Raw genomic sequence first — 26,193 nt, 5'->3', positions numbered from 1 at the left:
ACACATAGCAAGAAAATCGTATAAAATGTTTTTATTTGAAGGCAATTTAAAGGAAATACAATACCTGGTGTACATAATGATATTGGATATTTTAGTTGTAACTGATGCATGAAAATAACTGTAATTAATTTATATCTTAAAAACTGACAGTGTAACCTGAAAATAAAATTGTGCTATTTAATACTAATAAAACTAGGGAGTAGCTGCCTAAACAAAATGCAATGAATTTATTTTTAAGGTACTTTAATTACTAAATTAAATACTCACAATTACACTGTAGTTACACTAAAAAATACAGTGAAAATATTCAAGTCGTGCTATACGTATTTCGATTTTCAGATTTTCCTTGTCTATTCGAATTCAAACTTTGAATTGTCCCACACTTCATCGTCTCACCTACTAGTACAGCGCATAAAAACACTAAAAAAATCGCGAGACACTTGCAACATAGACACAATGATGCAACAGAACTCTGCTATTCGCTACAAGACCACATAACTAAACTTATAGTTGCGCCACTTGAAATAACAAGGCGTTGACATACCCTACCTCTGTTATGTCTTGCAGTAATAGTGTTGCTAACAGTGATTTTGAGATTTCGTTCACTTTGCAGGACGTTTTCGTGAAGATGTGCAGTGACATACCTTTTTTCAGTGAAATTCGGCAGAATAAAATACGCCAGAATTTTGGTCAGGTACGCCCACCAATCAAAATTATGTAATTAAATAAAAATCGTAGGTCGTATCAGTGTTAGCTATTCCCACAATCTTAGATTTTTGCGATTTCATCTTTCCTTTAGCCTTACATTACGGTAATCATGGAGTGCTAGGGTGCTTTAATCCCACTAGGTAGATCTTGGCCCTTATGACTTCGTGGAGGAGTCAATGTGGCCCGCGGACTAAAAAGTTTGGAGACCCCTGACTTAAAGCATTTCAACCAACCCATGATTGCTTTAAAATTCAGCAGCCATCCGAACTTTTCATAAAACCGAATTGCCTTTTCACATAGAATGGGACCAGCAATAAACACTCCTTGTGATCTTTTTGTGTAAACCACTAGTAAACAGCATCATCAAGATCGTGTTTGTGGCAAGCTTCAGGTTTTACAACCTGTTGAACCATCAGTAGAATCAAGCATAGTTATAGAATTTGTAGCTCATCTTTCATTTTTTTTGGTATCAGCAATTGTCGACTTACCAGTCTTGTACTTTCCTTCCTCTAACCTTTTAGGTTAGCAACTCATCACAGGATCGGGGAAGAGGGGGTTGGGGGGGAATGACATTGTGTGGAATGTGCAAATGAGAACAGTTCAGTTAAGGGGTCGTTCAGACAACTGATGCTCTACTGTAGTATACTGTCAATGGGAGGACCATGTTGTGTACTAGCTGGTACGTAAACCCTGTGTGGCCTTCTACAGCCATACGAATACAACACTGGGCATTGACAGAGTGTGACCTCAGTACCTGCTTGACCACATGTGCCACCTGGATTCTCCCACGACACCAGATTGTCAGAACTCTGCAGGTGGGAACTGGCTTTACAACATGTCTTTTGCTCTCATCACTCATCTCACCAAAATTTATGTTAATTTCTTTGATCTCAGCACGTCTTTTCAGAAACCATTTCTTTTCTTCCCTCCCTTTTAGTTTTTTATATTTTTTATTTTCTGACCCATCTATTTTTCTGCATCCTGTCCTCGCCTCTCTACCACGTATAATACACCTAGCTTTCTTCTCTTATTTAACTGTTGCATGATGTTTTGTCAGTGATATCTGTCTTGTTTATTACCCTATCTTCCACCCTTAAGCTCTCAGGTTTTCAAATCTCATTCAGAGCAGTGCCAAACAATCAGTCTTTCCTTCTCATCTTGCCCAGTAAATATTGGGGTTCTGGATGACTTTTCCATAACTCTCCCCATTTCCTAATACTTGCCCAACCTTTTCTTTCATTGCTCTTCCTTCCCCTTTAACCTTTCTGCTGGAGGAAGAAATCAATGGCTCCAAGACTTGCACACTTCCATAACTTTTTTATGTGGTTTCTTCTGCTGCTGCTCGGTGAACAGATTTTTTTTTTTTTCCTATCCAATTTTATTGAATTTCAAAAATTGATTATTTTCATGAATGCATAGTAGCTGATGGTGACATAATGTTACAGATTCAAAAAGAGTTAACTTAAAACTGTTACAAAAATATTCCTAGTAGGGATAAGAGAGACACGTTAGTTTTATAGTCCAAAGGTTCTGACAAATCATGTCATTTTACTCACCACTTAGTACAACCCGTGTTGTTTTGGGCCTGTAAAACTGTCATTTACAATGAAAATGTAAGATATTGAAAACTACTTTTTGTCATGTTAGATGTAATTATGAATCAAGAATTTTGTTTCAAATTGAAAAATAACATCTCTGTTATGGAAAAGTTAGCTTCAATTGATTTACAGTAATGGATTTACACATGTCAAATGAAATATTTTCTTCAACAGATATTGTGTTAAGTGAGGCCTCTGCACTCTTGTTGAGAAATATGGTATCTTCATTTATCACTTTTTGAGCCAATGAAAAATGGTCTATGATCAATACTGCATCCCAAGACAAGTGGAAAGTGTTCCAATACGGCACTTTTCTTTTGAAGTGCAGCAAATCTGGAGCTATTTACAGAAGATGAAGAAGTGACTGAAGGTAAAGCTGCAGTCAATTTTCGCCGGCAACTAACTTCATTTCAACAGAAACATTACAAATTCACATTACTGTCAACTAGATAAATGGCGGGTGTAGGTTCCAGCTGAGAGGAGCTCTGCGTAACTATAAGCAGAAATATATGGGCTTCAATAACATCAAAGTAATTTCTGGATTTTAATGCGGCATCTCTGACAACAGCTTAATAAACAATATTGCAAGGATTATGGTCAATGTGATAGAAACACCTGATAATGACAGTAAGAAAAGTAGCTGTAATGTTCTACACCACATTCAAGGACATTCCCAAGAGTCAATAACAAATCAGTGACAACCTACAATCACACATAAAAACTGACACGAAATAATCTGAGAAACTAGTATGTACAGAACACACTAGTTGCTCCTCTTACCATACACGGTGGAAACTATAGAACTTCTTATGCCAATTTATACAAAAAATTATATTTGAAAGAGTTGAAAATGTTCAGTAAATTACAATCATAATGAAAAACCATCAAGCAAACACAACAAATAAAGAAATAATTTGGTTTCATAGCAAGTATTAATCTTGTAAATATATAACTCACCAGTAAGAACAAAGCAACATAGTATCAGTGAAAGCTGATTTAAATGCAAGGACATTTTTTTCATTCATAGGTGGCTTCTCTGGAACTTCAGGCAGGCAAAAGCATATCCATGTATGTATTTCTGCCAGGCTGAAGGACCCTTTCAGTGTCAGAACATTAAATGGCCTGTAAATGCATGAGACATTTTTACTAGCTGATTCACTAATGGAAAGGTAACTACATTTCCATAGCAATTAATTTAATATTGCAACTAGTCATCCAGCACAAGGCAGGAAGTCAGGCCACATGCTTCCATATCTGCTATTATAACTGTACTAACCTTGTTTGATCAGGGTGGTGGCAGCGGGCATGTAAAGAGAGTGGCTTGATGGCAAATGTTTTCAGTGTGCAACTCTTTGGCTGAGCAAGTGGAGTTACATATGCCCTTAGTGTTCCATACTGCCCTTCTACTGTTCGCAGCTTCACTTCCAGTCTTGTCACATTAACCTGACATCGATAAGTCACCAAGAGATGATTACCACTCTGCAAATGTATAAGTGAAAAAATTAATATGAGGCTGGTAATAGTTTATATATATTACAACATGGGATCTCAGATGTACACAATACATATTTCCTCTTGAAAAGAAACAAGAATAAGGAAGAGAAAAAATGGAAAGCAGAAGAAAAAATTATTTGGCACATAAGAAATTGTATCAGTAATACAGAGCTTATCAGTACCACATTAAACTTAAACATAAACGTTTTGGTTAGGTTACAGCAAGCAAATTTTGTTGTTGAAGCGAATGACTAAATAGCTGAACTCAAAAGGAGCTTCAGGAATAGGTATGGTGTATTGAAGATCAACTAAGAAAATTATTGCAAAGACTGATAAAACTGTAATAAAAAAATATGTATCTGAAGTTCAAGCAAAACAATTTAGGACAACACAAGTATAAAAATAATGAAAGAAGTAGCATTTTCTGTGTGTTACTGATATGAGAATATACTGGAAGAAATTTTTTAAAAACCTGTTCAGCTAATAAAAGACTAAGTAATGAACGAGTTGTAGTTTGCTGGAATGTCTTATAATGAACTAAGTGAGGTATGACCCGTAGTTTGCTATCCTGTAATAAACAACAGTCAATATCTTGAGAAGAACTATTAAAATTAAGAGCAGTTAGGAGATTTTTATTAATTTAGAGAGGAGCTTCATAACAAACGTGCACCACAAGCAGATGATGAGTGCAGGCCTGCAAGCAGCAAGCATTGTACCCCACCCATCATCACAGTGAATAGGGTGAGGAGCTGTGTGATGATTTGTGTGAATGGGGAAATCAAACTTGATGCAAATGTTTGGAAAAATCTATACTGTCTTTCTACTGCCTGTCACACTGCAAAGCCATTACTTTACACTGCAGATCAGTGCGAATCAGCTACTGGAAACCTTTTTTTATTTTCCCATTCAGTTGTGCTACAGATGCTGATTTATTATTACCCAACATATCTTGTGCTTCGTCTGTAGACACATAAACTAATAAATTCCATGTTAAACCTAGTTTTCCTACACTTTCTGCAATGCTGTTAAGAAATTTATGTCCAGTTGTGTGCTTGTGATATCTACATTTTCACAGAGTGCTACAAAATATGCAACAAACTCCTTACAAAACTTTGCAACCTGGCTCTGAACATAACTGCCTTAACTTGTGTGAGGTTCCAACTGCCATAAAGAACTTTTTACCTAAAGTGGATGTAAACGTTCAGCTGTAACCAACAAATATGTTGCTCAGTAAAAAAGAGGTACACCTGGAAAGATGATGTCAATTTTTATCTGATAATGGCATATGCTACCTAGAGAATAGTAGATGTACCGATAATGCTTTCAACATTGTCCACCAACATATAGCGTAGTGGAATAGCTACCAGAGTACCATGTGTTTCCACCATTTAATGGGTTGGTTGGTTGGTTTGGGGAAGGAGACCAGACAGCGTGGTCATCGGTCTCATCGGATTAGGGAAGGATGGGGAAGGAAGTCGGCCGTGCCCTTTCAGAGGAACCATCCCGGCATTTGCCTGGAGTGATTTAGGGAAATCACGGAAAACCTAAATCTGGATGGCCGGACGCGGGATTGAACCGTCGTCCTCCCGAATGCGAGTCCAGTGTCTAACCACTGCGCCACCTCGCTCGGTCCATTTAATGGGGAATCCTCACATCTATAAGGCTCAGCATGGTGCAAGAGAGAATTTAGCATGAACTCTGCAATTCACAGTCACAATACCAGAAATAAAAATTAATTTTCATGGAGTCTTCTCTGAGGTTCAGAATTCAGTTTTATATCTGGTGAAAAAACCAGGCAGGAAACTGAAAATCCCCACATTTAAAAAAAAAAACACAGTAAAAAAGCTGCCTCGTTGCTCACTCATTTTACAATTCATTCATATATTTGCACTCAGGGATCTAAATTCTGCACTACCAATGTTTATATTAAAAAGATCTTGAATTTGACAGTATGGTGGTCTGTGTAAAGTCACACAAATGCTTTGTTTGAAGTATTATTATAATATATATATATATATATATATATATACAACAACAACCTGAGCTGTGCACGAGAAGCAGCAATGCTCCCCACCCAGAACTATTATTTTTTCTTCCAGAACGTCCAGTAATCTAAAAGTAATTGCCAAAATTGTCAATGTGAGTAGATTAGCATTAGTCTTACTTTGTCGTTACAGAATTAGTCCGCATGAGCTGCTTTACAGTGCTCATGCGGCAATGCTAATCCCTCTGCTATTTTGAGTAAAGGTACATTTCTCGGGCAGTGCCTTTCTGATGGGCTTCCTCCAATGATAATTTGTGATTATTAATTAATTAACTATGTCGTATACCCTAGACAATATTGTATACTTCTACCTGCAACTGTCTCCAAAGCTGGACTCTACAAAACTTCTTTGGTCCAATAATTTCAGATATGATTATAATAAAAAACAATAAGTTTCTGCACTTTTGATAATGTTGAATATTGGAATGAAAAATAGCAGCTTATTCACATAAGACTTCGCTTTCTTCTACACACATCTTATAACAGGTACAAGTGTACTTTAATATTAACCATAGCTTGTACAAATGTTCTCAAAAATAGCTGTGCTCAGACAGCATTTCTTTTTGCATTGTACAATACGGAACATTTACTTAAGCAATGGTTGCATATATTTCATGATATGGAATGCCTTGTCCTATTTCTTGGATATTCTTCAGAGACCCACTTCCACATTGCATACATTAGTCCACAGCTGTAACTAGCCACCTACTGGATGTACAGTTTAAGTTCCATTCTCAAACTGCAGACCATCCTACCATGTTCATGTAAACATCAATCACCAATACAACAAACATACACTGCTAGCGGGAAAAAGGTAGAATACCTGGAAACATGACGTTTATTTTGATCCGATGACAGCATATGTCACCTGGGGGATAGGGAATGTACCGATACGGGTTTCAATGGCATCCGCCAACAGATAGTGTAGTGGCATAGCTACCATAGTACCATCTGTGTCTACCTTTTTAAAAGGAATGCTCACAGACAGAAGGCTCAGTGTTGGCAAACATGTGAAGCAGGCAGTCAACCATGCCACAGAGATGCACTCGCGCATCCTATAGCTGACTAGTGAGTTTGAAAGGGGCCAAACTGTGGCCTTATGAGTGGCTGGATGGTCCTTTTAGAGAATTGCCACACAAGTTGGATTTGCTACACCAGTTGTGCACTGATGCTGGTATCAGTGGTCATGTGAACTTTTTCACACCCACACACAAGGTTCTGGATGCCCACCAGGATCATCGTACTGTAAGGGCAGCAGTGGCCAATCGTACAGCCACCACAGCCCAGGTAAGAGGGCTTGTGAGTCCAGACGTGTAAGACAAACTGTTGCGAACCGGTTATTAGCTGTAGGGCTATGGGCACACACCCCTCTAGTCCATCTTATACTCATGTCAAAGCATCAATGTGCACAGCTCAACTGGTGCTGTCAGAGGATCACTTGGAAGATGGGATGGCGGTCTGTAGTCTTTAGAAATGACAGTACATTCCATTTGTACACAAATGATGGTCACTAGCACGTACAACATAGACCTGGTAAGCACTCTCTCACAGAATGCATTTGTCCAAGACACATTGGCCCATCTCAGGTCTTATGGCTTGGGGTGTGATAAGCTACAACTCTCATCCATCTTTGGTGTTTCCGGAGGGGGCACTAACCAGTGCTCGGTACATGCAGAATGTTGTTAGATCCGTTCTTTCACCATTCTGGCAACAGGAAGGTGATGTGTTGTTGTGACAAGATGGTGCTCGCCCGCACACTGCCCAAAAGTCTTAATGTGCTCTGCCAGACAAGCAGCAACTTCCCTGGCCAGCACAATCTCTGGACTTGTCTCCAATCGACCACATGTGAGTATGATGCGACTCGAGCGACTCATCGAACAACAGCTCTTAACAGAACTATGTGAACAGGTTGAGCTGGCATGGCATTATGTATCCCAGGACAGATTAACCATCTGTATGATTGACTGGATGCCAGAGTCAGCACCAGCATTGCCACCTGTGAAGGCTACACCATGTTCTAATATGTACAATTCAGCAAGGGTTGATACGTGGTGACTCAGAACTGCTTGTGCTACTGATCTGTAAATGTAATTATTTCATATACTGTTCCAACAATAAATCTTGAGTGAATGGAAACCTCTAAAAGGGTATACTTTTTTTTCCGGGTGTGTCTTTGCTGACCTACAATAACAATAACTTATTTGTCTTAATCATAGATACATATTTATGGACACTTACATGAAAAGCATAAATCTAACCTCTATTTGTACTGTAAATGGCTTTTTTCTGAATTTAAACATGCAGGAACTGTGCGTCCTAGTACTGTTTTTGGATGGTACAGTTGCTTGCCAGTTGTTGCCCAGTATTGGATTGTGGTGAGTGGTTCACTGCAGATTGGTCTACCTATCCTATGTTACAGCCTGCCAGAGATGACAGTGAATCTTATCACCCTTTCAACATGGTAATTCACTGGCAAGGATGATTTTCCCTAGACTGAGGCACCCCAGGTATGATACTGGTACTGTAATACAAGAAAAGCAATCGAGTCTTCCACTTATCAGGGATCCACAATCTAGCCATGATAAAATGGGCTGATATCACATAATTCACCAATCACGGACTTCACTGTTGTGCGTACAGCCTCTAATACACTGAGCTGACAAGTCATGGGATAGTGATATGCACTTATGCAGATGGCGGTAGTATCGTGTACGTGAGCTATAAAAGGGCAGTGCATTGGCGGTGCAGTCATTTGTAATCAGGTGATTCGTGTGGAAAGGTTTCTGGCATGATTTTGGTAGCACAACAGGAATTAACAGACTTTGAATGCGGAATGGTAGTTGGAGATAGACAAATGGGACATTCTATTTTGGAAATCATTAGGGAATTCAATATTGCCCAGAATATTAGATTTCAGGTACTGCCTCTTATCGTGGACAACGCGCAGTGGTTGACAACTTTCATTTAAAGGCCAAGGGCAGCAGTGTTTGTGAACAGTTGTCAGTGCCAACAGACAAACAAAATTGCGTGAAAAACCACAGAAATCAATGTGGGATGTATGACGAATGTATCTGTTAGGACCCTGCGGTGAAATTCAGTGTTAATCTGTGACAGCAGGTGACCGGAGTGAGTGCCTTTGCTAACAGCACAATATCGCCTGCTGTGCCTCTCCTCGTCTCGTGGCGACACTGGTTGGACCACAGATGACTAAAAACTTTGGCCTGGTCACATGAGTCCCAATTTCAGTTGTAAAAGCTGATTGCACAGTTCAAGCATGGTGCAGACCCCATGAAGCCTTGTTGTCAACAGGGCACTCTGCAAGCTGGTGGTGGCTCTTAATAGTGTGGACTGTGTTTGCGTGGAATGGAATGGGTCCTCTAGTCAAACTCGGTTGATAGTTGATTGGAAATGGTTATGTTTGGCTATGTAGAGATCATTTACAGCCATTTGTGGACTTCATTTTTATGGATCACAATGTGCCATGTCACCAGACCACAACTGTTCATGACTGGTTTGAAGAACATTCTGAACAATTCGAGCCAATGATTTGGCAACCAGATCACCCGACATGAACCCCATCGAACATTTATTGGACATAAACGAGAGGTCAATTTGTGCACAAAATTCGCCACTGGCATCACTTTTGCAATTACAGATGGCTGTGGAGGCAGCAGGGCTATGTATTTCTGCAAGGGACTTCCAACGGCTTGTTAAGTCCACACTATATCGAGATGCTGCACTACTCCAGGCAAAGGAGGTCCAATGTGATATTAGGAGGTATCCCACAACTTTTTGTCACCTCAGCGTAGATCTTACACCATTCCCATCGTATAATATGGTCTGTGATTCAGCAATAATTAACTTTCTAATTTTCATACTTCCATGCACATTCAATGCTACAAGTGCAGAAAAAGCTAAGTGCTGCTAAGTGAGTAAGCTGACACTCAGTTTCATTGTGTAGCAAAGTGTTATAGTTGACTATATCTTCAATTTCCTTTTTACTGGATGCCTGGTAATATAGTTTTCCTAGACTTAAAACACTTACAGTGACCCATGAGATTGCACCTGGAAACTAGTTATCTGACAATCAACAGCATACTCTTCTATTTTACAGCCACCATCATTATCAAAATGCATTTACACAATAGGATTGGATAACTTCACTGCAATGCAAAATTTATAAATAATGCATAATACATACCGAGGAGTCGCATTTACTGTGACTAACAACAGCTGAATTTTTTTCAACATCCAGAAGGTCAACTTGTACATCACTCTGTATAAGGACATTGTCTATAGGTGCCTGTACCTCAAGACTTAGCAAGTATGATGCATCATCCTTGCAGAGCACCATCTGTCAAAGTTAAAAGCGTATGTTACCAATACCATTAAGTGTATTTATTATGCAAATAAACAGTGCGACTTCCATTATTTTAACAATTATTCTACACACTATGACAGTAAAAGCAGTATTAAATTTACCTGTATTTCAATGAGATGTCATACTATCGCTATTATTTAAATACTAGTACTGAAATAGCCCTTTTTATGTTACTTTTAGTAATTAACTGAACAAACACTGTTTTCTGCCTCGTTTCACAAATTTTGTTATTGTTACTGCACAACCTATGTTTCAAATGATAAGTCCATTTTTAAGCATTTTTTTTGCCTTCCTTCACAAATTTTGTTATTGTTACTGCACAAACTAGGTTTCGGGTTATGAGACCGTTAAGCACTTCAAGTTGAAACTGGGCTTATAACCTGAAACCTAGGCTGTTCAGTAACTATAACAAAATTTGTGAAACAAGGCAAAAAAACAGTTTTTGTTCAGTTAATTTACAATGTTTCACCAAGAACCAACAGCTGATTCATTAAAAATCATTTTTAGCATTCATTTGAAATGTACAGTTTGACACTACATGAGAACCACTTCTGTCACCAGTCACAGCAAGACAGAAACACAGTTTCCTTCTGCGAAGAATTTTTCATAATATACTGGTAGGAAAAACTTAAGGACAAAAGTAACTTTTGCAGGATCTGTCACAGCCAAGTAGCATACCTTAATGAAACTTTCGCCGTAAAACCGAATTACAACAATATAGAAGAGAAGGTAACTAAAAGAAATACACAATGAGATAAACAGGAATGATACTTTCACTCAAAGACAATAATTACACTGAAGTCATGTGATTCATGATAATACGTTGGACATTAAAAAAGGTGGGACATGGATCTTAAGAGGGTGTGTGATCACCATACGTAGTAATGAATGCTTTCCAATGTGCTCCCCTGCTGGCCACAAGGTTGATCAGGATTTCTTATGGTAGGATGTTCCATTCCTATACCAGTGTCTGCCCCAATAGCTGAATGGTCAGCGTGTTGGACTGCCATGCACGGGGGCCTGAGTTCAATTCCTGGCTGGGGTGGGAGATTTTCTCCCCCTCACGGACTGGGTGTTGTGCTGTCTTCATCATCATTTCATCCCCATTGTCGACGCAAGTCGTCCAATTTGAAGTTGCACTCAATACGACTTGCACTTGGCGGCCGAACTTCCCGCCTGGGAACTCCCATCCACTGACGCCATACGTTCATTTCCATTTCCTATGCCAGTGTAATTGACAACTGCTGGATGGTCACTGGCGCATGCAGACGTGCTCCAATATTTCTCCCAAAAACATCCCATATGCTGGATGGGACTTAGGTTTGGGGAATGGGTGGGTCAGTCCATTTGCTGAATATCCTCTCATTCCAAGAGCTTCTCCATCCATGCAGTTTGACTCAGTTGTGCACTTGCATCCACAAAAATAAATTCGGGGCCAAGTGCACCCCCGAAAATACATTCGTGGGGAAGGACAGCAGTGTCACATTAACATTTTCCAGTGAGTATACCATGTTCAAATATTTGGGGGTTAGTACACCCATGCAACAATATTCTTCCCCACATCATAACAACTGGACCATCAAAACTATCATGTTCAATAATGCTGGACACACTGTTATATGGCAAAAGATGGGAACATGTAATGCACCCAGGGACACGTCTTAGACAAATTTTGGAAAATCTCAATGACTTTGACTCCTTTATACAGTCTGTTCAGCAGTTCATGGAAAAAGTTACAACCCCTCATACCTCAGTTCTCTCCCACATTAGGCGAGTGAAGCAAGTTCCTGATAAATCCATTTATTTGACATTTTACCCCTAAAATTACTAATACCCAGGAATTAAAAATTTAAAAAGAAACTGAAGTCTGTTGTCAAACATGTTGTTCATACTCTATGGGACAATTTAAACCCACTTGATGTGAAATGTATGTAAACATCTCATATTGTATTTTCAATAAAAAAAAAGGCAAGTCAGTCACTTGTAGCTAATTACTGCATGGCACATGGAAAAACAACAGCATAGAGATGCTAATAATTTATAAGGTATCACTCTTTTTGTAGTATACACAAATAACCACACTGATGCCAAAAGACAACCACTTGCAGGGAATTTCATAGGTCCCCAGGATGAGTGCAAAGACCCCAAATTTTTCTAACAAATTAATTGTGTAAGATACTGGAAAAAATAATAATCACCAGCTTAAAATGCCACAGTATGCTGCGATAATTAAACTATGCCCAGTTTGGGTCTACAAAGGAAAAAGTATGAATGGCAGAATTAATGAGGCTAAGAAATTTGTTTATATTACAAAAGGAAAACATTTAACAGTTATCATGAAAGACATATTCAAGGTATTTGGCAATTTATGTTGGCACTGGTTCTCTATATATATATAAAAAAAAAGTTATAAGAAATGATCTGCCGATGAATGTTTCCTCATGGAGTTGGTAAAGACCAGCACACGGCATTGGAAGGGTAATCCCAAAGTGTGTGTGTGTGTGTGTGTGTGTGTGTGTGTGTGTGTGTGTGTGTGTGTGTGTGTGAGAGAGAGAGAGAGAGAGAGCGCGCGTGAACGCGCACGTGCATGCGTGTGAACACTATTGCAAAACAAGCAAGAACAGTTGGAAGCTGTGGCATAACTGGTTGACTTGTTGCTTCTAGTATGTGTTAACAGTCATTAGAAAATAACTGCTCCAAACTCACTGATAAGCTGCATGTATGATGCCACTGCAGGTGCCATACAAATTATTTGACGAAAGAATGATTAGGGACCCTTCCATTAAATTGAATCTTGCAATAATTCAAAAGCATATGGTCAATATCTAACTAGGTACATTATATGATCAAAGACATCTGGACACCTATTAGTGGGCATTAATATGGGATGTGTCCATTCTTTGATTTAATGACAGCCTGACCTCTCACTGTACCACTTTCAGAGAAGTGTCTGAATGTCTCGGGAGGAAGGCAATTCATTCTATCACAAGAGCCAAAACCAGAGGAGGTCTTGAGTGAAAACCAGAGGAGGCCTTGAGTGAATTCAACGTTCTAACACATCCCAAATGTGTTACATTGGACTGAACTTGGGATGTGGGCAGGGCACTCCATTTCACAAATGTTACTGTCCACAAACTGTTGCCTCACAGGTGATGGTTTATAACAGGGAGCATTGTCATGCTGATAAATTCATTAATCGTATACGAAATGTTCCTTTACTTCATGCAATACACAATGCTGTAAAATGTGTTCATATCCTTCAGCATTTAGCATTCTCTTAAAGGAAATAAAGGAACCATACCCTAACAATGAAAAAGAAGCCCTCATACCATAACATCTCCTGCTTTGTACTTCACTGCCGGCACTACACATGATGGCAGGTAGCATTCCATAGGTAGCATACCATAACATCTCCTGCTTTGTACTTCACTGTTGGCACTACACATGATGGCAGGTAGCATTCTGCAACTTCCATTGATTATCCACAGGGTATAACGTGACTGATCATCCCAAATCAATCACTTCCAGTCACCCACTGTCCAGTGGTGTCAGTCCTCGCACCACCTCAAGTGTCACTTAGCAGCGGCTACAAAAAAGTGTGGCTTATGAGGAGCTGCTTGACAATTGTACCCTACTGTTATGCACAGTTATTGCACTACCTAGACTGATGATAGCACTGCAAAACTCACGAGGGATTCCTTCCACTAGTTTCATGTGATTTTTTACCAACAACCCTCAGCACTGCTCAAAAGTCCCCATCTGTCAGTATGTGATGTCTGCCTGGTATTGGCGTACCTGTGGTTTTTCCTTCATGTTTCCAGTTCACAATTACATCACCAACAGTTGACCTGGGCAGCTTTAGAAGGGTTGAAATGTCTGAGATGGATCTATTACTCTGGTGACATTCAACCATTAGTCCATGTTCAAAGTTGCTGAGCTCTTCTGACGAGTCCATACTGCTGTTACCGCTTCTCTACTGGTAACACAACATTCCCTGCCTCCTTTTATACTAGTGGATCCAGCTCTAATGATATCATGTGGGCAATTCTTTACTACATAAGGGTATTCTGATACTTTTGATCAGATCGTTTATGTGCCGGGCTGACAGTAGACATCCCAATCCCACATGAATTATGTAGTAAATAAAGGCCATTGTTTATGAATAAAATTATTAAAGTGGAACTAAGGTTTTGTTTATCACTTATAAACTGATAAACACAACACTGTTGAGTGCATTAAAAGCAGCACTTCCAATTTCCTTATGATACACAGAAATGCCAAAATTACAGAAATGGAAAGTTTTTAGGTCCATGACATACTTTAAATTTCCTGGAGAAGTGACTGCTGGAAAATTTTATTTAAGAATAAAGAAATTTTTCATGGGTGATTTGATAATCCTTGTTGATGCAAATACCACCTATGAAAGTCTGTAGCGTGACAATGTGCACCATCTGTCATCAACAGAAGACTGATACAGCTATCTTGGGAGTGATGTCAAGTTTGATGAGTCATTTTATTTCAGTATTATGTTTGCTTCAAATGATGTTTATGCTGAAGTAGTTCTACATCTACATATATATACTATGCAAGCCACCGTACAGTTTATGGCAGGGGGTAACTTATATCACTGTCAGTTATTCCCTTTCCTATTCCACTTACAAATGGAGTAAGGGGAAAAACAGTTGTCTATATTCCTCTGTGTATGAGCCCTGATTTTCCTTACCTAATCTTCATGGTCCTTATGCGAGACATTTGTCGGTGGTAGTACAATAGTTCTGCAGTCTGATGCAAATGCCGATTCCATAAAATTCCTCAATAATATTTTGCAAAAGGAACATCATCTTTCTTCCTGTGAGTTCCATTTCAATTCAAAGAGAATTTCTGTAATACGTGTTGATCAGACCTACTAGTAACAAATACAGGAGCATGCCTATAAATTAATTCAATCTCTCCCTTTAATTTGACCTGGTGGGGATCCAACATTCAGGGAGCACTTCAGAATATGAAATTTCCTTCATAGAAGAGCTACGTTTTCCTAGAATTCTCCCAAGAAACTGAAGTCCAAAATTCACCTTTTCTACAACCAACCATATATGCTTATTCCATTTCATACCGCTTTGCAATGTTATGACTAGATATTTAATCAAGAAACATACCACTAATACTGTATTTGAACATTACAGGATTGTTTTACCCACTCATCTGCATAGGCCTACCTTACATGTTTCTACATTTATAGCAAGCTGCCATTCATCACTCTGAACAGAAATTCTATCTAAGTTATGTTTTATCCTCCTACAGTCACTCAACGACAAAATTTTCCCATACTCTGCAGCAACAGCAGCAAACTTTCACAGATTATAACTCACAACTAACTTTAAATCGTTTGAGTATAAAGAGAACAAGACCAGTCCTATCACAGCTCCCTGGAGCACTCCTGATGAGACCCTTGTCTCTGATTAACACTCACCATCCAGGCCATTGCAATGGCTTCTATTACTAAAAAAGTCTTCAAGCCATTCACATATCTAAGAGCCTATTACGTATGCTTGGACCTTTGTTGGATGTGAGGTCCGCTTGGACCTTTGTTAATAGTCTACAGTGGCACACTGTGTCAAACACTTTCCAGAAATCTCGGAATATGTAATCTGTCTGTTGCCCTTCATCCATGGTTTGCAGGATATCATGAGAGAAAGGCTAAGCAGTTTTGCTTGAACAGTATTTCTAATTTCTGTGCTGATCTGTGGACAAAACCTTTCCTGCCACAAGGAAATACATTACTTAGAATATGCTCAAGAACTTATGCAGCAAACTGACATTAAGGTAACTGGTCATTAATTTTCTGGGTCTGTTCTTTTGCCCTTCTTATATATGGAAGACGCCTGCTCTTTTTTCCAGTTGCTTGGGACTTTATGCTGGGAGAGATATTTGCAACAAAAGCAAACTAAGTAAAGGATAATGGCAAAGAGTACCTCTGTAAAACTGAACTGGGATTCCATCCTGACCATGACTTACTTGTTTTCAACTCTTCCTGTTGCTTCTCAGTGGGATGAATGCCTACTTCTATGTTATCTATTCAGTCTGTAAGAGTCTCCTGGATGAACATCAATTTTCCTTTTGTTGTTTTCTACTGCCACACCAGATTAGTCAACAAATCCTTCAACCAGAAATGGCATCCATTCATTGTCTAAGTAAAAACTGCTTATCCACTTTCCAGCGCAAAGACTCTCACAGCCATTGTCACTATGATGATATAATCACTAATCCCTGTCTTTATACTGACACTGTTGATGACGTCAAGTCTGTTTGTGTGTTCAAGGTCTAGAATATTTTATTGTGTTTCGGTTGTTGAACTACCTGCTCAAAACAGTTTTTGGAGAATGTGTTCAGAATTACTTCACAAGACTTACTGTCTGTGCCAACTGCAGTGAATCCACAGATTTTCCAGTGATGGCTCTACCAATTTTCTTTTAATGAGTCTACAACTAATGGCATGTGACGAGGGCCTCCCGTCGGGTAGACCGCTCGCCTGGTGCAAGTCTTTCGATTTGACACCACGTCGGCGACTTGTGCGTCGAAGTCTACAACTGTTTCGGTGGAATTGGGGTGGCCAATAAAAATATACAATAATTAACTTGAATATACCTAGGCCAGTTATTTGTGTCCAGATAACTTCACAATAAGATTAATCCAGGATGCAATAATGACAACATTATGAAAAAGGTAGATTACCACTCACTGATGTTGAGTCACTGACAGGCACAACAAAAAGACTCCTAAACAAGTAAGGTTTCAGCCAAATGGCCTTCTTCTGCATTAGACAACATACACACATGCATTCATGCAAACACAACCCAAACACACATGACCACTGTCTCTGGCTGCTGAGGCCAGACCAGAGACAGTGGCTGTGTAGGTGTGAGTAGTGTCGTATTAGTAGTGTCGTGAATGTGTGCATGTATGTTGTCTAACTCAGAAGAAGGCCTTTTGGCTAAAACCTTACTTTTTTTTAATAGTATTCTTGTTGTGCCTCTCTGCATCATGGTGAGTAGCAATCTATCCTTTTCATAATATTGTCTATTTCGACCTCGAAAGACATAATATTTTTGTCAACTACAAGGAAGACTCTCCCTCTTATGATGTCTAATCTATCTTTTTGATATAAATTCCATGTTCCATGCTTTTTATTTCAGCTTTCATCCATTTCTCACTCCAGAGTACAACCTCAGCAAGACAGCTTTCCTGGAAGGCACTGAATTAAATTGCCCTTACGCAATGTTTTTACTCGGTAAATGACTATTTAGGTCAATAAATAATTCTCATAATGTTTATATTAAGGCAAAACTGAAAACAATGTCTTTCATTCCCTAAAGTTTCGGTTATTTTTTTTAAATCTGATGGGCAGCTGTTGAGTGTGGTAAAAATCTTTACTGAATTATTGTAGTGAATATAAGGGTTTCCTGTTTAGGGAAGACAAAAGTAAAGCCTTAGGGCAAACAGACTATGCAGTTACAATACTGTTAGTATACACGTATAAAAAGTTGTATTACTGTGTCTTGTATGACCAACTATTATTACTTTTTTTTTACTCAATGTAAAATTTGTCTGTTCCTTTTGCACAGATTGTTTCCCATAAATTTACATGTACTTTTGGACAACATCCATACACTATTTATTATCTACGGATGGATACATAAATTAAATAAATAAATAAATGTTGAAGTAATTCCTGTAACTATCAGCATGAGTAGATCGGCACTAGTCATAATTTGTTTCTAACATACTTTACATAAATTGCCAGCAATGACTGTTCCCACCTTTCAATGTATAGTTTAACATGTTCAACATCCCTAAAGGCTCTCATTCATGATGGGATTTACTGAATAAGAATCGTGAATGGATGAATGAATTACTACTTGCGTACTACTATATAAGGTATGAAATGAAAAAGTGCAAGAGCACAACTGTCACACCAAGTGTCAATCCTGTATAGTCTATAGATATTAATGCTCTTATATCCAACACAAAAGACTATTTGTTTAGTCATCATTGTAATTGCATGTTAACATATACCGGGCCTGAATTATATTGATGAGTTCTTAATCAAAGTATTCTGCAGCTTAAGTTTATATTTCCTCACAGGTGAACTACATGTACAGTATTCAAATAAAAGCTAATATTCTGCTACTTATTTCTCAATTTAAACCAGCTTACCCTGTCACTCACTGCAGCCATCTGGAGAACAGAGAGACCATCCGATTTGTCTACTGTTGAAGCCTGGTATTTTTCCCTTTCTCTGTTAACCCTCTGTTCAAGTTCTTCTATCTCTGATCTGAACAAAACAAAAGTACACAAAATATTTGTAAATATATTTTCTTTAGTTTCTGTCCTCACAATAGCCTTCAAAAGGCAGTTATGTCCCCAAATAAGCAGTCAAGAGAGATTAGTCTTACGAAATACATACAAGCACAGGTCAACTTGCTATTATTACTAAACACGATACCTACTTATTGCACAATAAGAACTACGGAAATCTTAAATTGTTGTAGTATTGTGAAATCTTTCGTGTGCTTATGTTAATAATATCACCGTGTGGCCCCAATGGATTTTCATCAGTGCTCCACAGTGTGGGTGTTTCCAGATGTAGTTACCAAATGGCTATTGGACAGCTTAACATATTTGTGTACTGACAAATCTCAGTAAACATCACTCAGTTGTAGGGAACTGGTATCATAAAAAGGGACCACCCTACAGAGAGCTAACCTTAATATTGGGTTGGTGCATAAGTTCATAGCGTTTCAGCTGAATAAGGTGGGTGTGGAATGGATTCCCAACCCAACTTCTGCACAGTATTTTCTTGTCAGTCTAACAGACGTTATCATGGAGTACCATCACTTCATGCGGTCTTCCTCATCGTTGCTCTCGGAGTGCCTCTGCAAGACATTTCAGTTGTTGACAACAAAAGTCAGCAGTGATGGTTACACCTTGGGGAAGCAATTTGTAGTACACTAACACTGTCATCAATACACCAAGTGTATTAACATATCTTTTGTGGATAGGCAGAGGTCTTCATACAGGGAGTTGTTACTTTGTTTGGGCTCAACCAATCCTTTCTTTTTCTTCTGTTTGACATAAAGACAGCATTTCTCGTAACCAGTAATGATACGGGATAGGAGAAGTTGGCACTGTTCGTGAGACAATTAATGAAGAACGAGCAGAGATGCACATGTGGACACCTGTTGTTTTTTGTGAGTTTGGCTTAGAGCATACGGTACCCGTACATCTAATTTTTGAACCTTCCCTAGTGCACACAGGGGTCAAATGATGATGGAATGATCACAGTTGATCACATTTGCCAGTTATCGAGTACGGTGACGTGGATAATTGTGGATTAATGCATTTTATTTTCATCAGACCCTGAAGGTCTTCCTGAATGTGAGGAGCTATTAACAACAAAACAAAAATCTTTAAAATGAGACAATCATTTTCTTGCCATGCTCTGTCCCAATGACATTTCCGTGCATGAAGCAAATGTTTCTGGCTGCCTCTGCTCCTGTCACCGTTCTACTGAACTCAAACATGAGAATATGTCAGAAATGTTATTTCTCCACGTGGCACTCCACTTCTAGCATCCACAGCTCAACTTACTATCTCCAAATGACAAAATGTAAACTTAAATAGCAATAGTGAAGTACAAATAAAACATGACAAGTCAATAAATAAACCTATAGCAACTGGAATACCAACATCCAAAGCATAAACATTATGAACTTATGCACTGACCTAATATATTTGAGGAGCTGATGCCTCTGTGAGAGTATTGTGGTTGTGTAGATTGTCACTGTAGCTGCCATGCAAACAGTGTAATAAAACTGAAGTTATATCCAGTAAATGAGCTGAGCTGCTATAACTGAAGGATCACTACCAGACACATTTTCAATTAGTTCTTACTCTAACTTCACACTTAATTTTAACGATATCCTACCAGTACCAATTTCTCAATGCACTTCATAAATTGACCTAGATTTATTAGTGCCATCATTATTGTCTTGGCATGTATAAATGGGTACAATCTCTCCACTCATTTCAGAAGCTGATGAAATATACACACAGTTCTCAGATAGTGCAGCTCTGTCAACACTTTACAGGTAGGGAGCAGATATTTATATGCAATCTGCACCTTCAAGAATCTATAGCAGCCAGGTGAAATTTTTCTTGAAATAATCAGATAATGGAAAATGTAGGATGGAATGTAACAATATTATGAAAATGATAGTTGCTTCATTGTATAGCGGAGATGCTGAGTTGCAGATAGGCACAACAAAAAGACTGTCACAAAATAAGCTTTCTGTCAACAAGGCCTTCGTCAAAAATAGACGACACACACACACACACACACACACACACACACACACACACACACACACAAGTGCAACTCACACACAATGGAGAACACTAGGTCTCACATTTACAGAAATAATACCTCTTTGTGGAAGAAAAAGTATAAAGAAAAATGGTACTAGCAATAAGTTTTCAATGGATTTCACAAAATGACCTGGATTTACCAAATACTGTCTTGGCACATCCAAATGAGTGTAATTTCTCCATTCATTTTGGAATTCAAAGAAATACTGTTAAACATTGAAGACAGTGTAGCTCTGCAAACATTTTATACATATTGAGTTGTATATACAAGTGTACCTTTATTTCACAGACTCTACAACATACATGTAAATTTTTCTTTATTAAAAGTATGTCAAACGTGAAATAAAATAAACACACACACAAACACACACATTTGCATGACTACTACAGTGTTCCAGCCAACAACATTTACCTGCCAACAGGGTGAGGAGATTTTATAGGGTAGAGGAAGTTAGAGGAACAAAGAGATAGGGAGAGAAAGGGTGAAGTGGAGGGAATGTGGCTAATGGCTGACTAGAAAGCTAGCAAGGGAGCTGGATAGGAATGTGGTGCCCTTCAGCCCATCCTGGTGTGAACAGGGGAAGTTGCATGGGGCACACATAGAAGTGGCAGATTTGGTTGGGAGGTGGAACAGGAGGCGTAGAACAGAGGAAGATGGATACCACACAGAGGAAGACATGAGTATAGGTAAGTGAGGTGAAGTTGTGGTCACAGGGACAAAAGAGGAGGTAGATGTGAGGTTGGGGCTGGTAGAGACTGGGGCCAGGAGGACTGTAGGATGAGTTGTAAAGAAAACTCCAGTTTACTTAATTCAGAAAAGCTGGTATTTGGGGGCTGAGGAGAGGGAAGGGAAGGAGAGACTCAGATGGCATAGGTTGTGAAGCAGTCACTGAAGTCAAAAAGAATAGTAAACAACCAGACGGAGCTGGAGTATATAGTGGGTTGCTTTTGGCTGTAGATTGGAATTAGCCATTCATTGTTGTGGACTTCTTGCTAGTGGTCATCAAGGTAGGTAGAAATTTAACAGGTAGGCCACTCTAGGTTATATGCTGCCACTATTCAGTAACCCCTGATGTCACCAGGGAGAAAGCAGCATCACGGAATTCTGTTCTGCTAAGTGATGACCGCAATGTTTTTCCTCGGTGTATTTTTCATAATGACAATTAACAATTACATCTTTTAGCCAGATACATTTTTAAAACAATAATGTTCTAAGTCATGCTGGAGTGTTGGATAACAAAAGGGTTAAAAATGGAATGAGGCAGCTCAGAGTTTCAAAATGTGGCACATTCAGCATTGCCATCTCTCATAGTTGTGTATGTTTACTGTTAACAATAATATTCACATCATGGTGATGTTACTTTACATGATTTTCTGCAAATATGCTCATACTCTATCAATGCACTCAGCCAATCAGCTGATGGAGATGGGAAACCTCCTTTGGAAATCACAGCAAACCAGTCATGATCTGTGATTTCTTTCATAGCAGGCAGACAATTTACTGTTTGACCTTGCAGTGAACTGTGACTGTTCTCGCATTTGAAGACAATGCATGCTGCCAGGTACTTCAATATATTGATTCCCACATCTTTACCGGGACATTCATAACAATTAAAATTCATTATTTGGAAGCAAGTTCTCATTGCTTCTATCTTTGAGATCATTATAACATGAATCGATGGTTAAACTGGCATCTAGTTTTACACACGACTAATTGAAAAGGCTGTATTCATAATGTGTGTTGATTCCTCTCCAAGCATACATTACTGTAGGAGATGGAAGTATCCTTTGCCCTGCCATTCAATGCTCTAAGCACGGACAACGTAGCTTATTAGAGCTAGAGGAGAACTGCTTAAAACCTGCAAAGAGGTAGCCTATGTATTCACAAAGTGACCACTGATAGTCAAATAAGTTACATCTGCTGATGTGATATTTCAGTTGATGGTGGTCCGCAGCTTATTTATGGCATGCAAGCAGCCAGTATTAAAAATATGAAAGTATGGAAGCAACTTGGGCTATTCACAAATAAAACATATTTCCCAAACCATGTGGATTGTGACAGGAAGGAATGGGTATTCTATAATGTCCCCCCTTGTTGAAACTACCAAGGAATCACTTACTAAAGAAAGGATTAGTGTTGCCAGATGTCATGACACTGACAAAGAAATTAATGCAAGTTCTACCAATATTATGAAAATGATAGTTGTCACTCACCATACAGAAGAGATGCTGAGTTGCAGATAGTCACAACAAAAAGACTGCACACAATAAGCTTTCAGCCAACAAGACCTCTGCCAAATACACACACACACACACACACACACACACACACACACACACACACACAAGGTCATGTGTCGGACAGCAAATCCTTTGTCAAAAACACACAACACACACACACACACACACACACACATGCGACTGTCAACTGCAGTATTTTGGGCTGGGTGCTGGAGTTGGCAGTCATGTGTGCCTGGAGTGTCCTTGCTTCTCTCTGTGTGTGTGTGTGAGTCTTTTGATGACGAAGGTTGTGGCTGAAAGCTTTATGTGGGTGTCTTTTAATTGTGCCTGTCTGCAACTTGATGTGTCTTCTTTATGGTAAGTAACAATCTGTCTTTTCCTACATTGTTTTAAGAAGTTCATTCAGTTATGACTGTAGGAATAAGGATAAGTCTCCAAGCATTTCAGAAATGAGTTTTAACACCTATGAACTCTGTCACTGGTATCTTTAGCACTATGAGAGCACCTTATATACTGACTGCTAGATTAAACCAAGACTGACTAGGAACTATTCCCAGAGTTTGGGGTGTTGGTGCACTTCACAACATTAAAAAAATACTCCTTATAATATTCACCAGAAACTTAAATGTCATTCCATTTCCGACTGTGCTGGAGTGCTGAGGACAGAAGTCCATCATCTACCTCTACTTCCACAGTAGTTTTATTTATTAACAATGGCAGATGACTTCTCCAGGCACCATGATTTTCATTTCTTAGCAACACTGTATCTAGTCTGATGTGAAATACTGTGACAAAACAGTCTGCATGTCATTACTAACTACAAATCACTAGACGCTTCCCTCCAACCTCCTCCATGCCTCCCACCTCTCCCCATCGCTCACCCCACCCCCTCACAACCCCACATCATGCCAGTGCACTCACTGTGGGCCAGGAAAGAGCTGGCACCCAACTGAGCACAATGTAGGGACACAGGTGTGTGCATACGTGTGTGTGTGTTTGTTTTTCCTATAGTTAGAAAAAAGAAGTGTATTCCAAAAGATAGCCAACCTCTGTGCCTTTCGTTTGTGTAGCTATCGATGATGCAGCAGTTTCGCCTTTGGGTAAGTCTGTAACAGTAACACCGACCATCTTAAATGGCAATTGATGCTGACGTTAAACCACTGTGAGGAATTTTTGAGAAAGTTGTGACCATAAGATAACCTAATGGGAACAGAACAATCAGACTGGCATTCATTTCTGAAACACTCCGGCAGAGTACAACCAACAGTAAACAGGTGGGTCAAGAACAGACGTTCTCTCAGCACAAAAGCAAATTGTAATATTACATATTAATACACTCCTGGAAATGGAAAAAAGAACACATTGACACCGGTGTGTCAGACCCACCATACTTGCTCCGGACACTGCGAGAGGGCTGTACAAGCAATGATCACACGCACGGCACAGCGGACACACCAGGAACCGCGGTGTTGGCCATCGAATGGCGCTAGCTGCGCAGGATTTGTGCACCGCCGCCGTCAGTGTCAGCCAGTTTGCCGTGGCATACGGAGCTCCATCGCAGTCTTTAACACTGGTAGCATGCCGCGACAGTGTGGACGTGAACCGTATGTGCAGTTGACGGACTTTGAGCGAGGGCGTATAGTGGGCATGCGGGAGGCCGGGTGGACGTACCGCCGAACTGCTCAACACGTGGGGCGTGAGGTCTCCACAGTACATCGATGTTGTCGCCAGTGGTCGGCGGAAGGTGCACGTGCCCGTCGACCTGTGACCGGACCGCAGCGACGCACGGATGCACGCCAAGACCGTAGGATCCTACGCAGTGCCGTAGGGGACCGCACCGCCACTTCCCAGCAAATTAGGGACACTGTTGCTCCTGGGGTATCGGCGAGGACCATTTGCAACCGTCTCCATGAAGCTGGGCTACGGTCCCGCACACCGTTAGGCCGTCTTCCGCTCACGCCCCAACATTGTGCAGCCCGCCTCCAGTGGTGTCGCGACAGGCGTGAATGGAGGGACGAATGGAGACGTGTCGTCTTCAGCGATGAGAGTCGCTTCTGCCTTGGTGCCAATGATGTTCGTATGCGTGTTTGGCGCCGTGCAGGTGAGCGCCACAATCAGGACTGCATACGACCGAGGCACACAGGGCCAACACCCGGCATCATGGTGTGGGGAGCAATCTCCTACACTGGCCGTACACCACTGGTGATCGTCGAGGGGACACTGAATAGTGCACGGTACATCCAAACCGTCATCGAACCCATCGTTCTACCATTCCTAGACCGGCAAGGGAACTTGCTGTTCCAACAGGACAATGCACGTCCGCATGTATCCCGTGCCACCCAACGAGCTCTAGAAGGTGTAAGTCAACTACCCTGGCCAGCAAGATCTCCGGATCTGTCCCCCATTGAGCATGTTTGGGACTGGATGAAGCGTCGTCTCACGCGGTCTGCACGTCCAGCACGAACGCTGGTCCAACTGAGGCGCCAGGTGGAAATGGCATGGCAAGCCGTTCCACAGGACTACAACCAGCATTTCTACGATCGTCTCCATGGGAGAATAGCAGCCTGCATTGCTGCGAAAGGTGGATATACACTGTACTAGTGCCGACATTGTGCATGCTCTGTTGCCTGTGTCTATGTGCCTGTGGTTCTGTCAGTGTGATCATGTGATGTATCTGACCCCAGGAATGTGTCAATAAAGTTTCCCCTTCCTGGGACAATGAATTCACAGTGTTCTTATTTCAATTTCCAGGAGTGTATAATCTAAGACTAACCAAACCTTTCTTGACACACACACACTAAACTCTTTCTTTATATCTGTTCACACTATAACATAGTAGCCTAATATTGCAGATAAATGTACTACTAACTCGGAAGTCACACAAACAAATGGCCAATGAGTTAGCAAACAGTAACATATGCCTCTCAACAACATGTAACTTAAATTGACTAGATGCAGCAGTTTATTGAACCAGTCACCAACACACATGAAACTAATAGCAATACTAAGCAGGGAAGAGCATGAAATAATTCTTATTTAAATCAGGAGGTCTATTAAAGATCACACTCTACAACACCATTGCTTAGTATAGGGTCTCTATGCCTGTGCATTAACCAACTTGCATTAGAATAGCTAACACAGTAAATATTTCTTTCTTAAGCTCAGTTTGAAGCAATTAAACAGAATGCAAATCTAACTACACTGGCTCTGAAGGAGCCTTTGCTTTGCTTCATTAACTAACTACCTTTGCACATGACAACCCTTAAACTTTATGGTTTGAAGAACTATGCTCATTAACAAAA

The 26,193-nt window shown here is 39.9% G+C and overlaps 1 protein-coding gene across 2 annotated transcripts in view; it reads right to left on the bottom strand.

Moving 5' to 3' along the window:
- Positions 1-26,193, bottom strand: part of LOC126198526 (Bardet-Biedl syndrome 7 protein homolog) — a 137,225-nt gene that overhangs the window by 21,594 nt on the left and 89,438 nt on the right. For both annotated transcript variants that reach the window (XM_049934918.1, XM_049934920.1), the window contains 4 exons: positions 18,440-18,557; positions 10,046-10,198; positions 3,583-3,785; positions 3,264-3,428 (listed from right to left, as the gene is read on the bottom strand). In XM_049934918.1, the coding sequence (XP_049790875.1) occupies positions 3,264-3,428; positions 3,583-3,785; positions 10,046-10,198; positions 18,440-18,557 (639 nt within the window). The remainder of the gene's footprint in view (positions 1-3,263; positions 3,429-3,582; positions 3,786-10,045; positions 10,199-18,439; positions 18,558-26,193) is intronic.

The sequence above is a fragment of the Schistocerca nitens genome, chromosome 8 (genome assembly GCF_023898315.1).
Source record: "Schistocerca nitens isolate TAMUIC-IGC-003100 chromosome 8, iqSchNite1.1, whole genome shotgun sequence".
NCBI lineage: Eukaryota > Metazoa > Arthropoda > Insecta > Orthoptera > Acrididae > Schistocerca > Schistocerca nitens.
The sequence above is the reverse complement of the archived record's forward strand: the minus strand, read 5'-3'. Positions and strand labels throughout refer to the sequence as shown.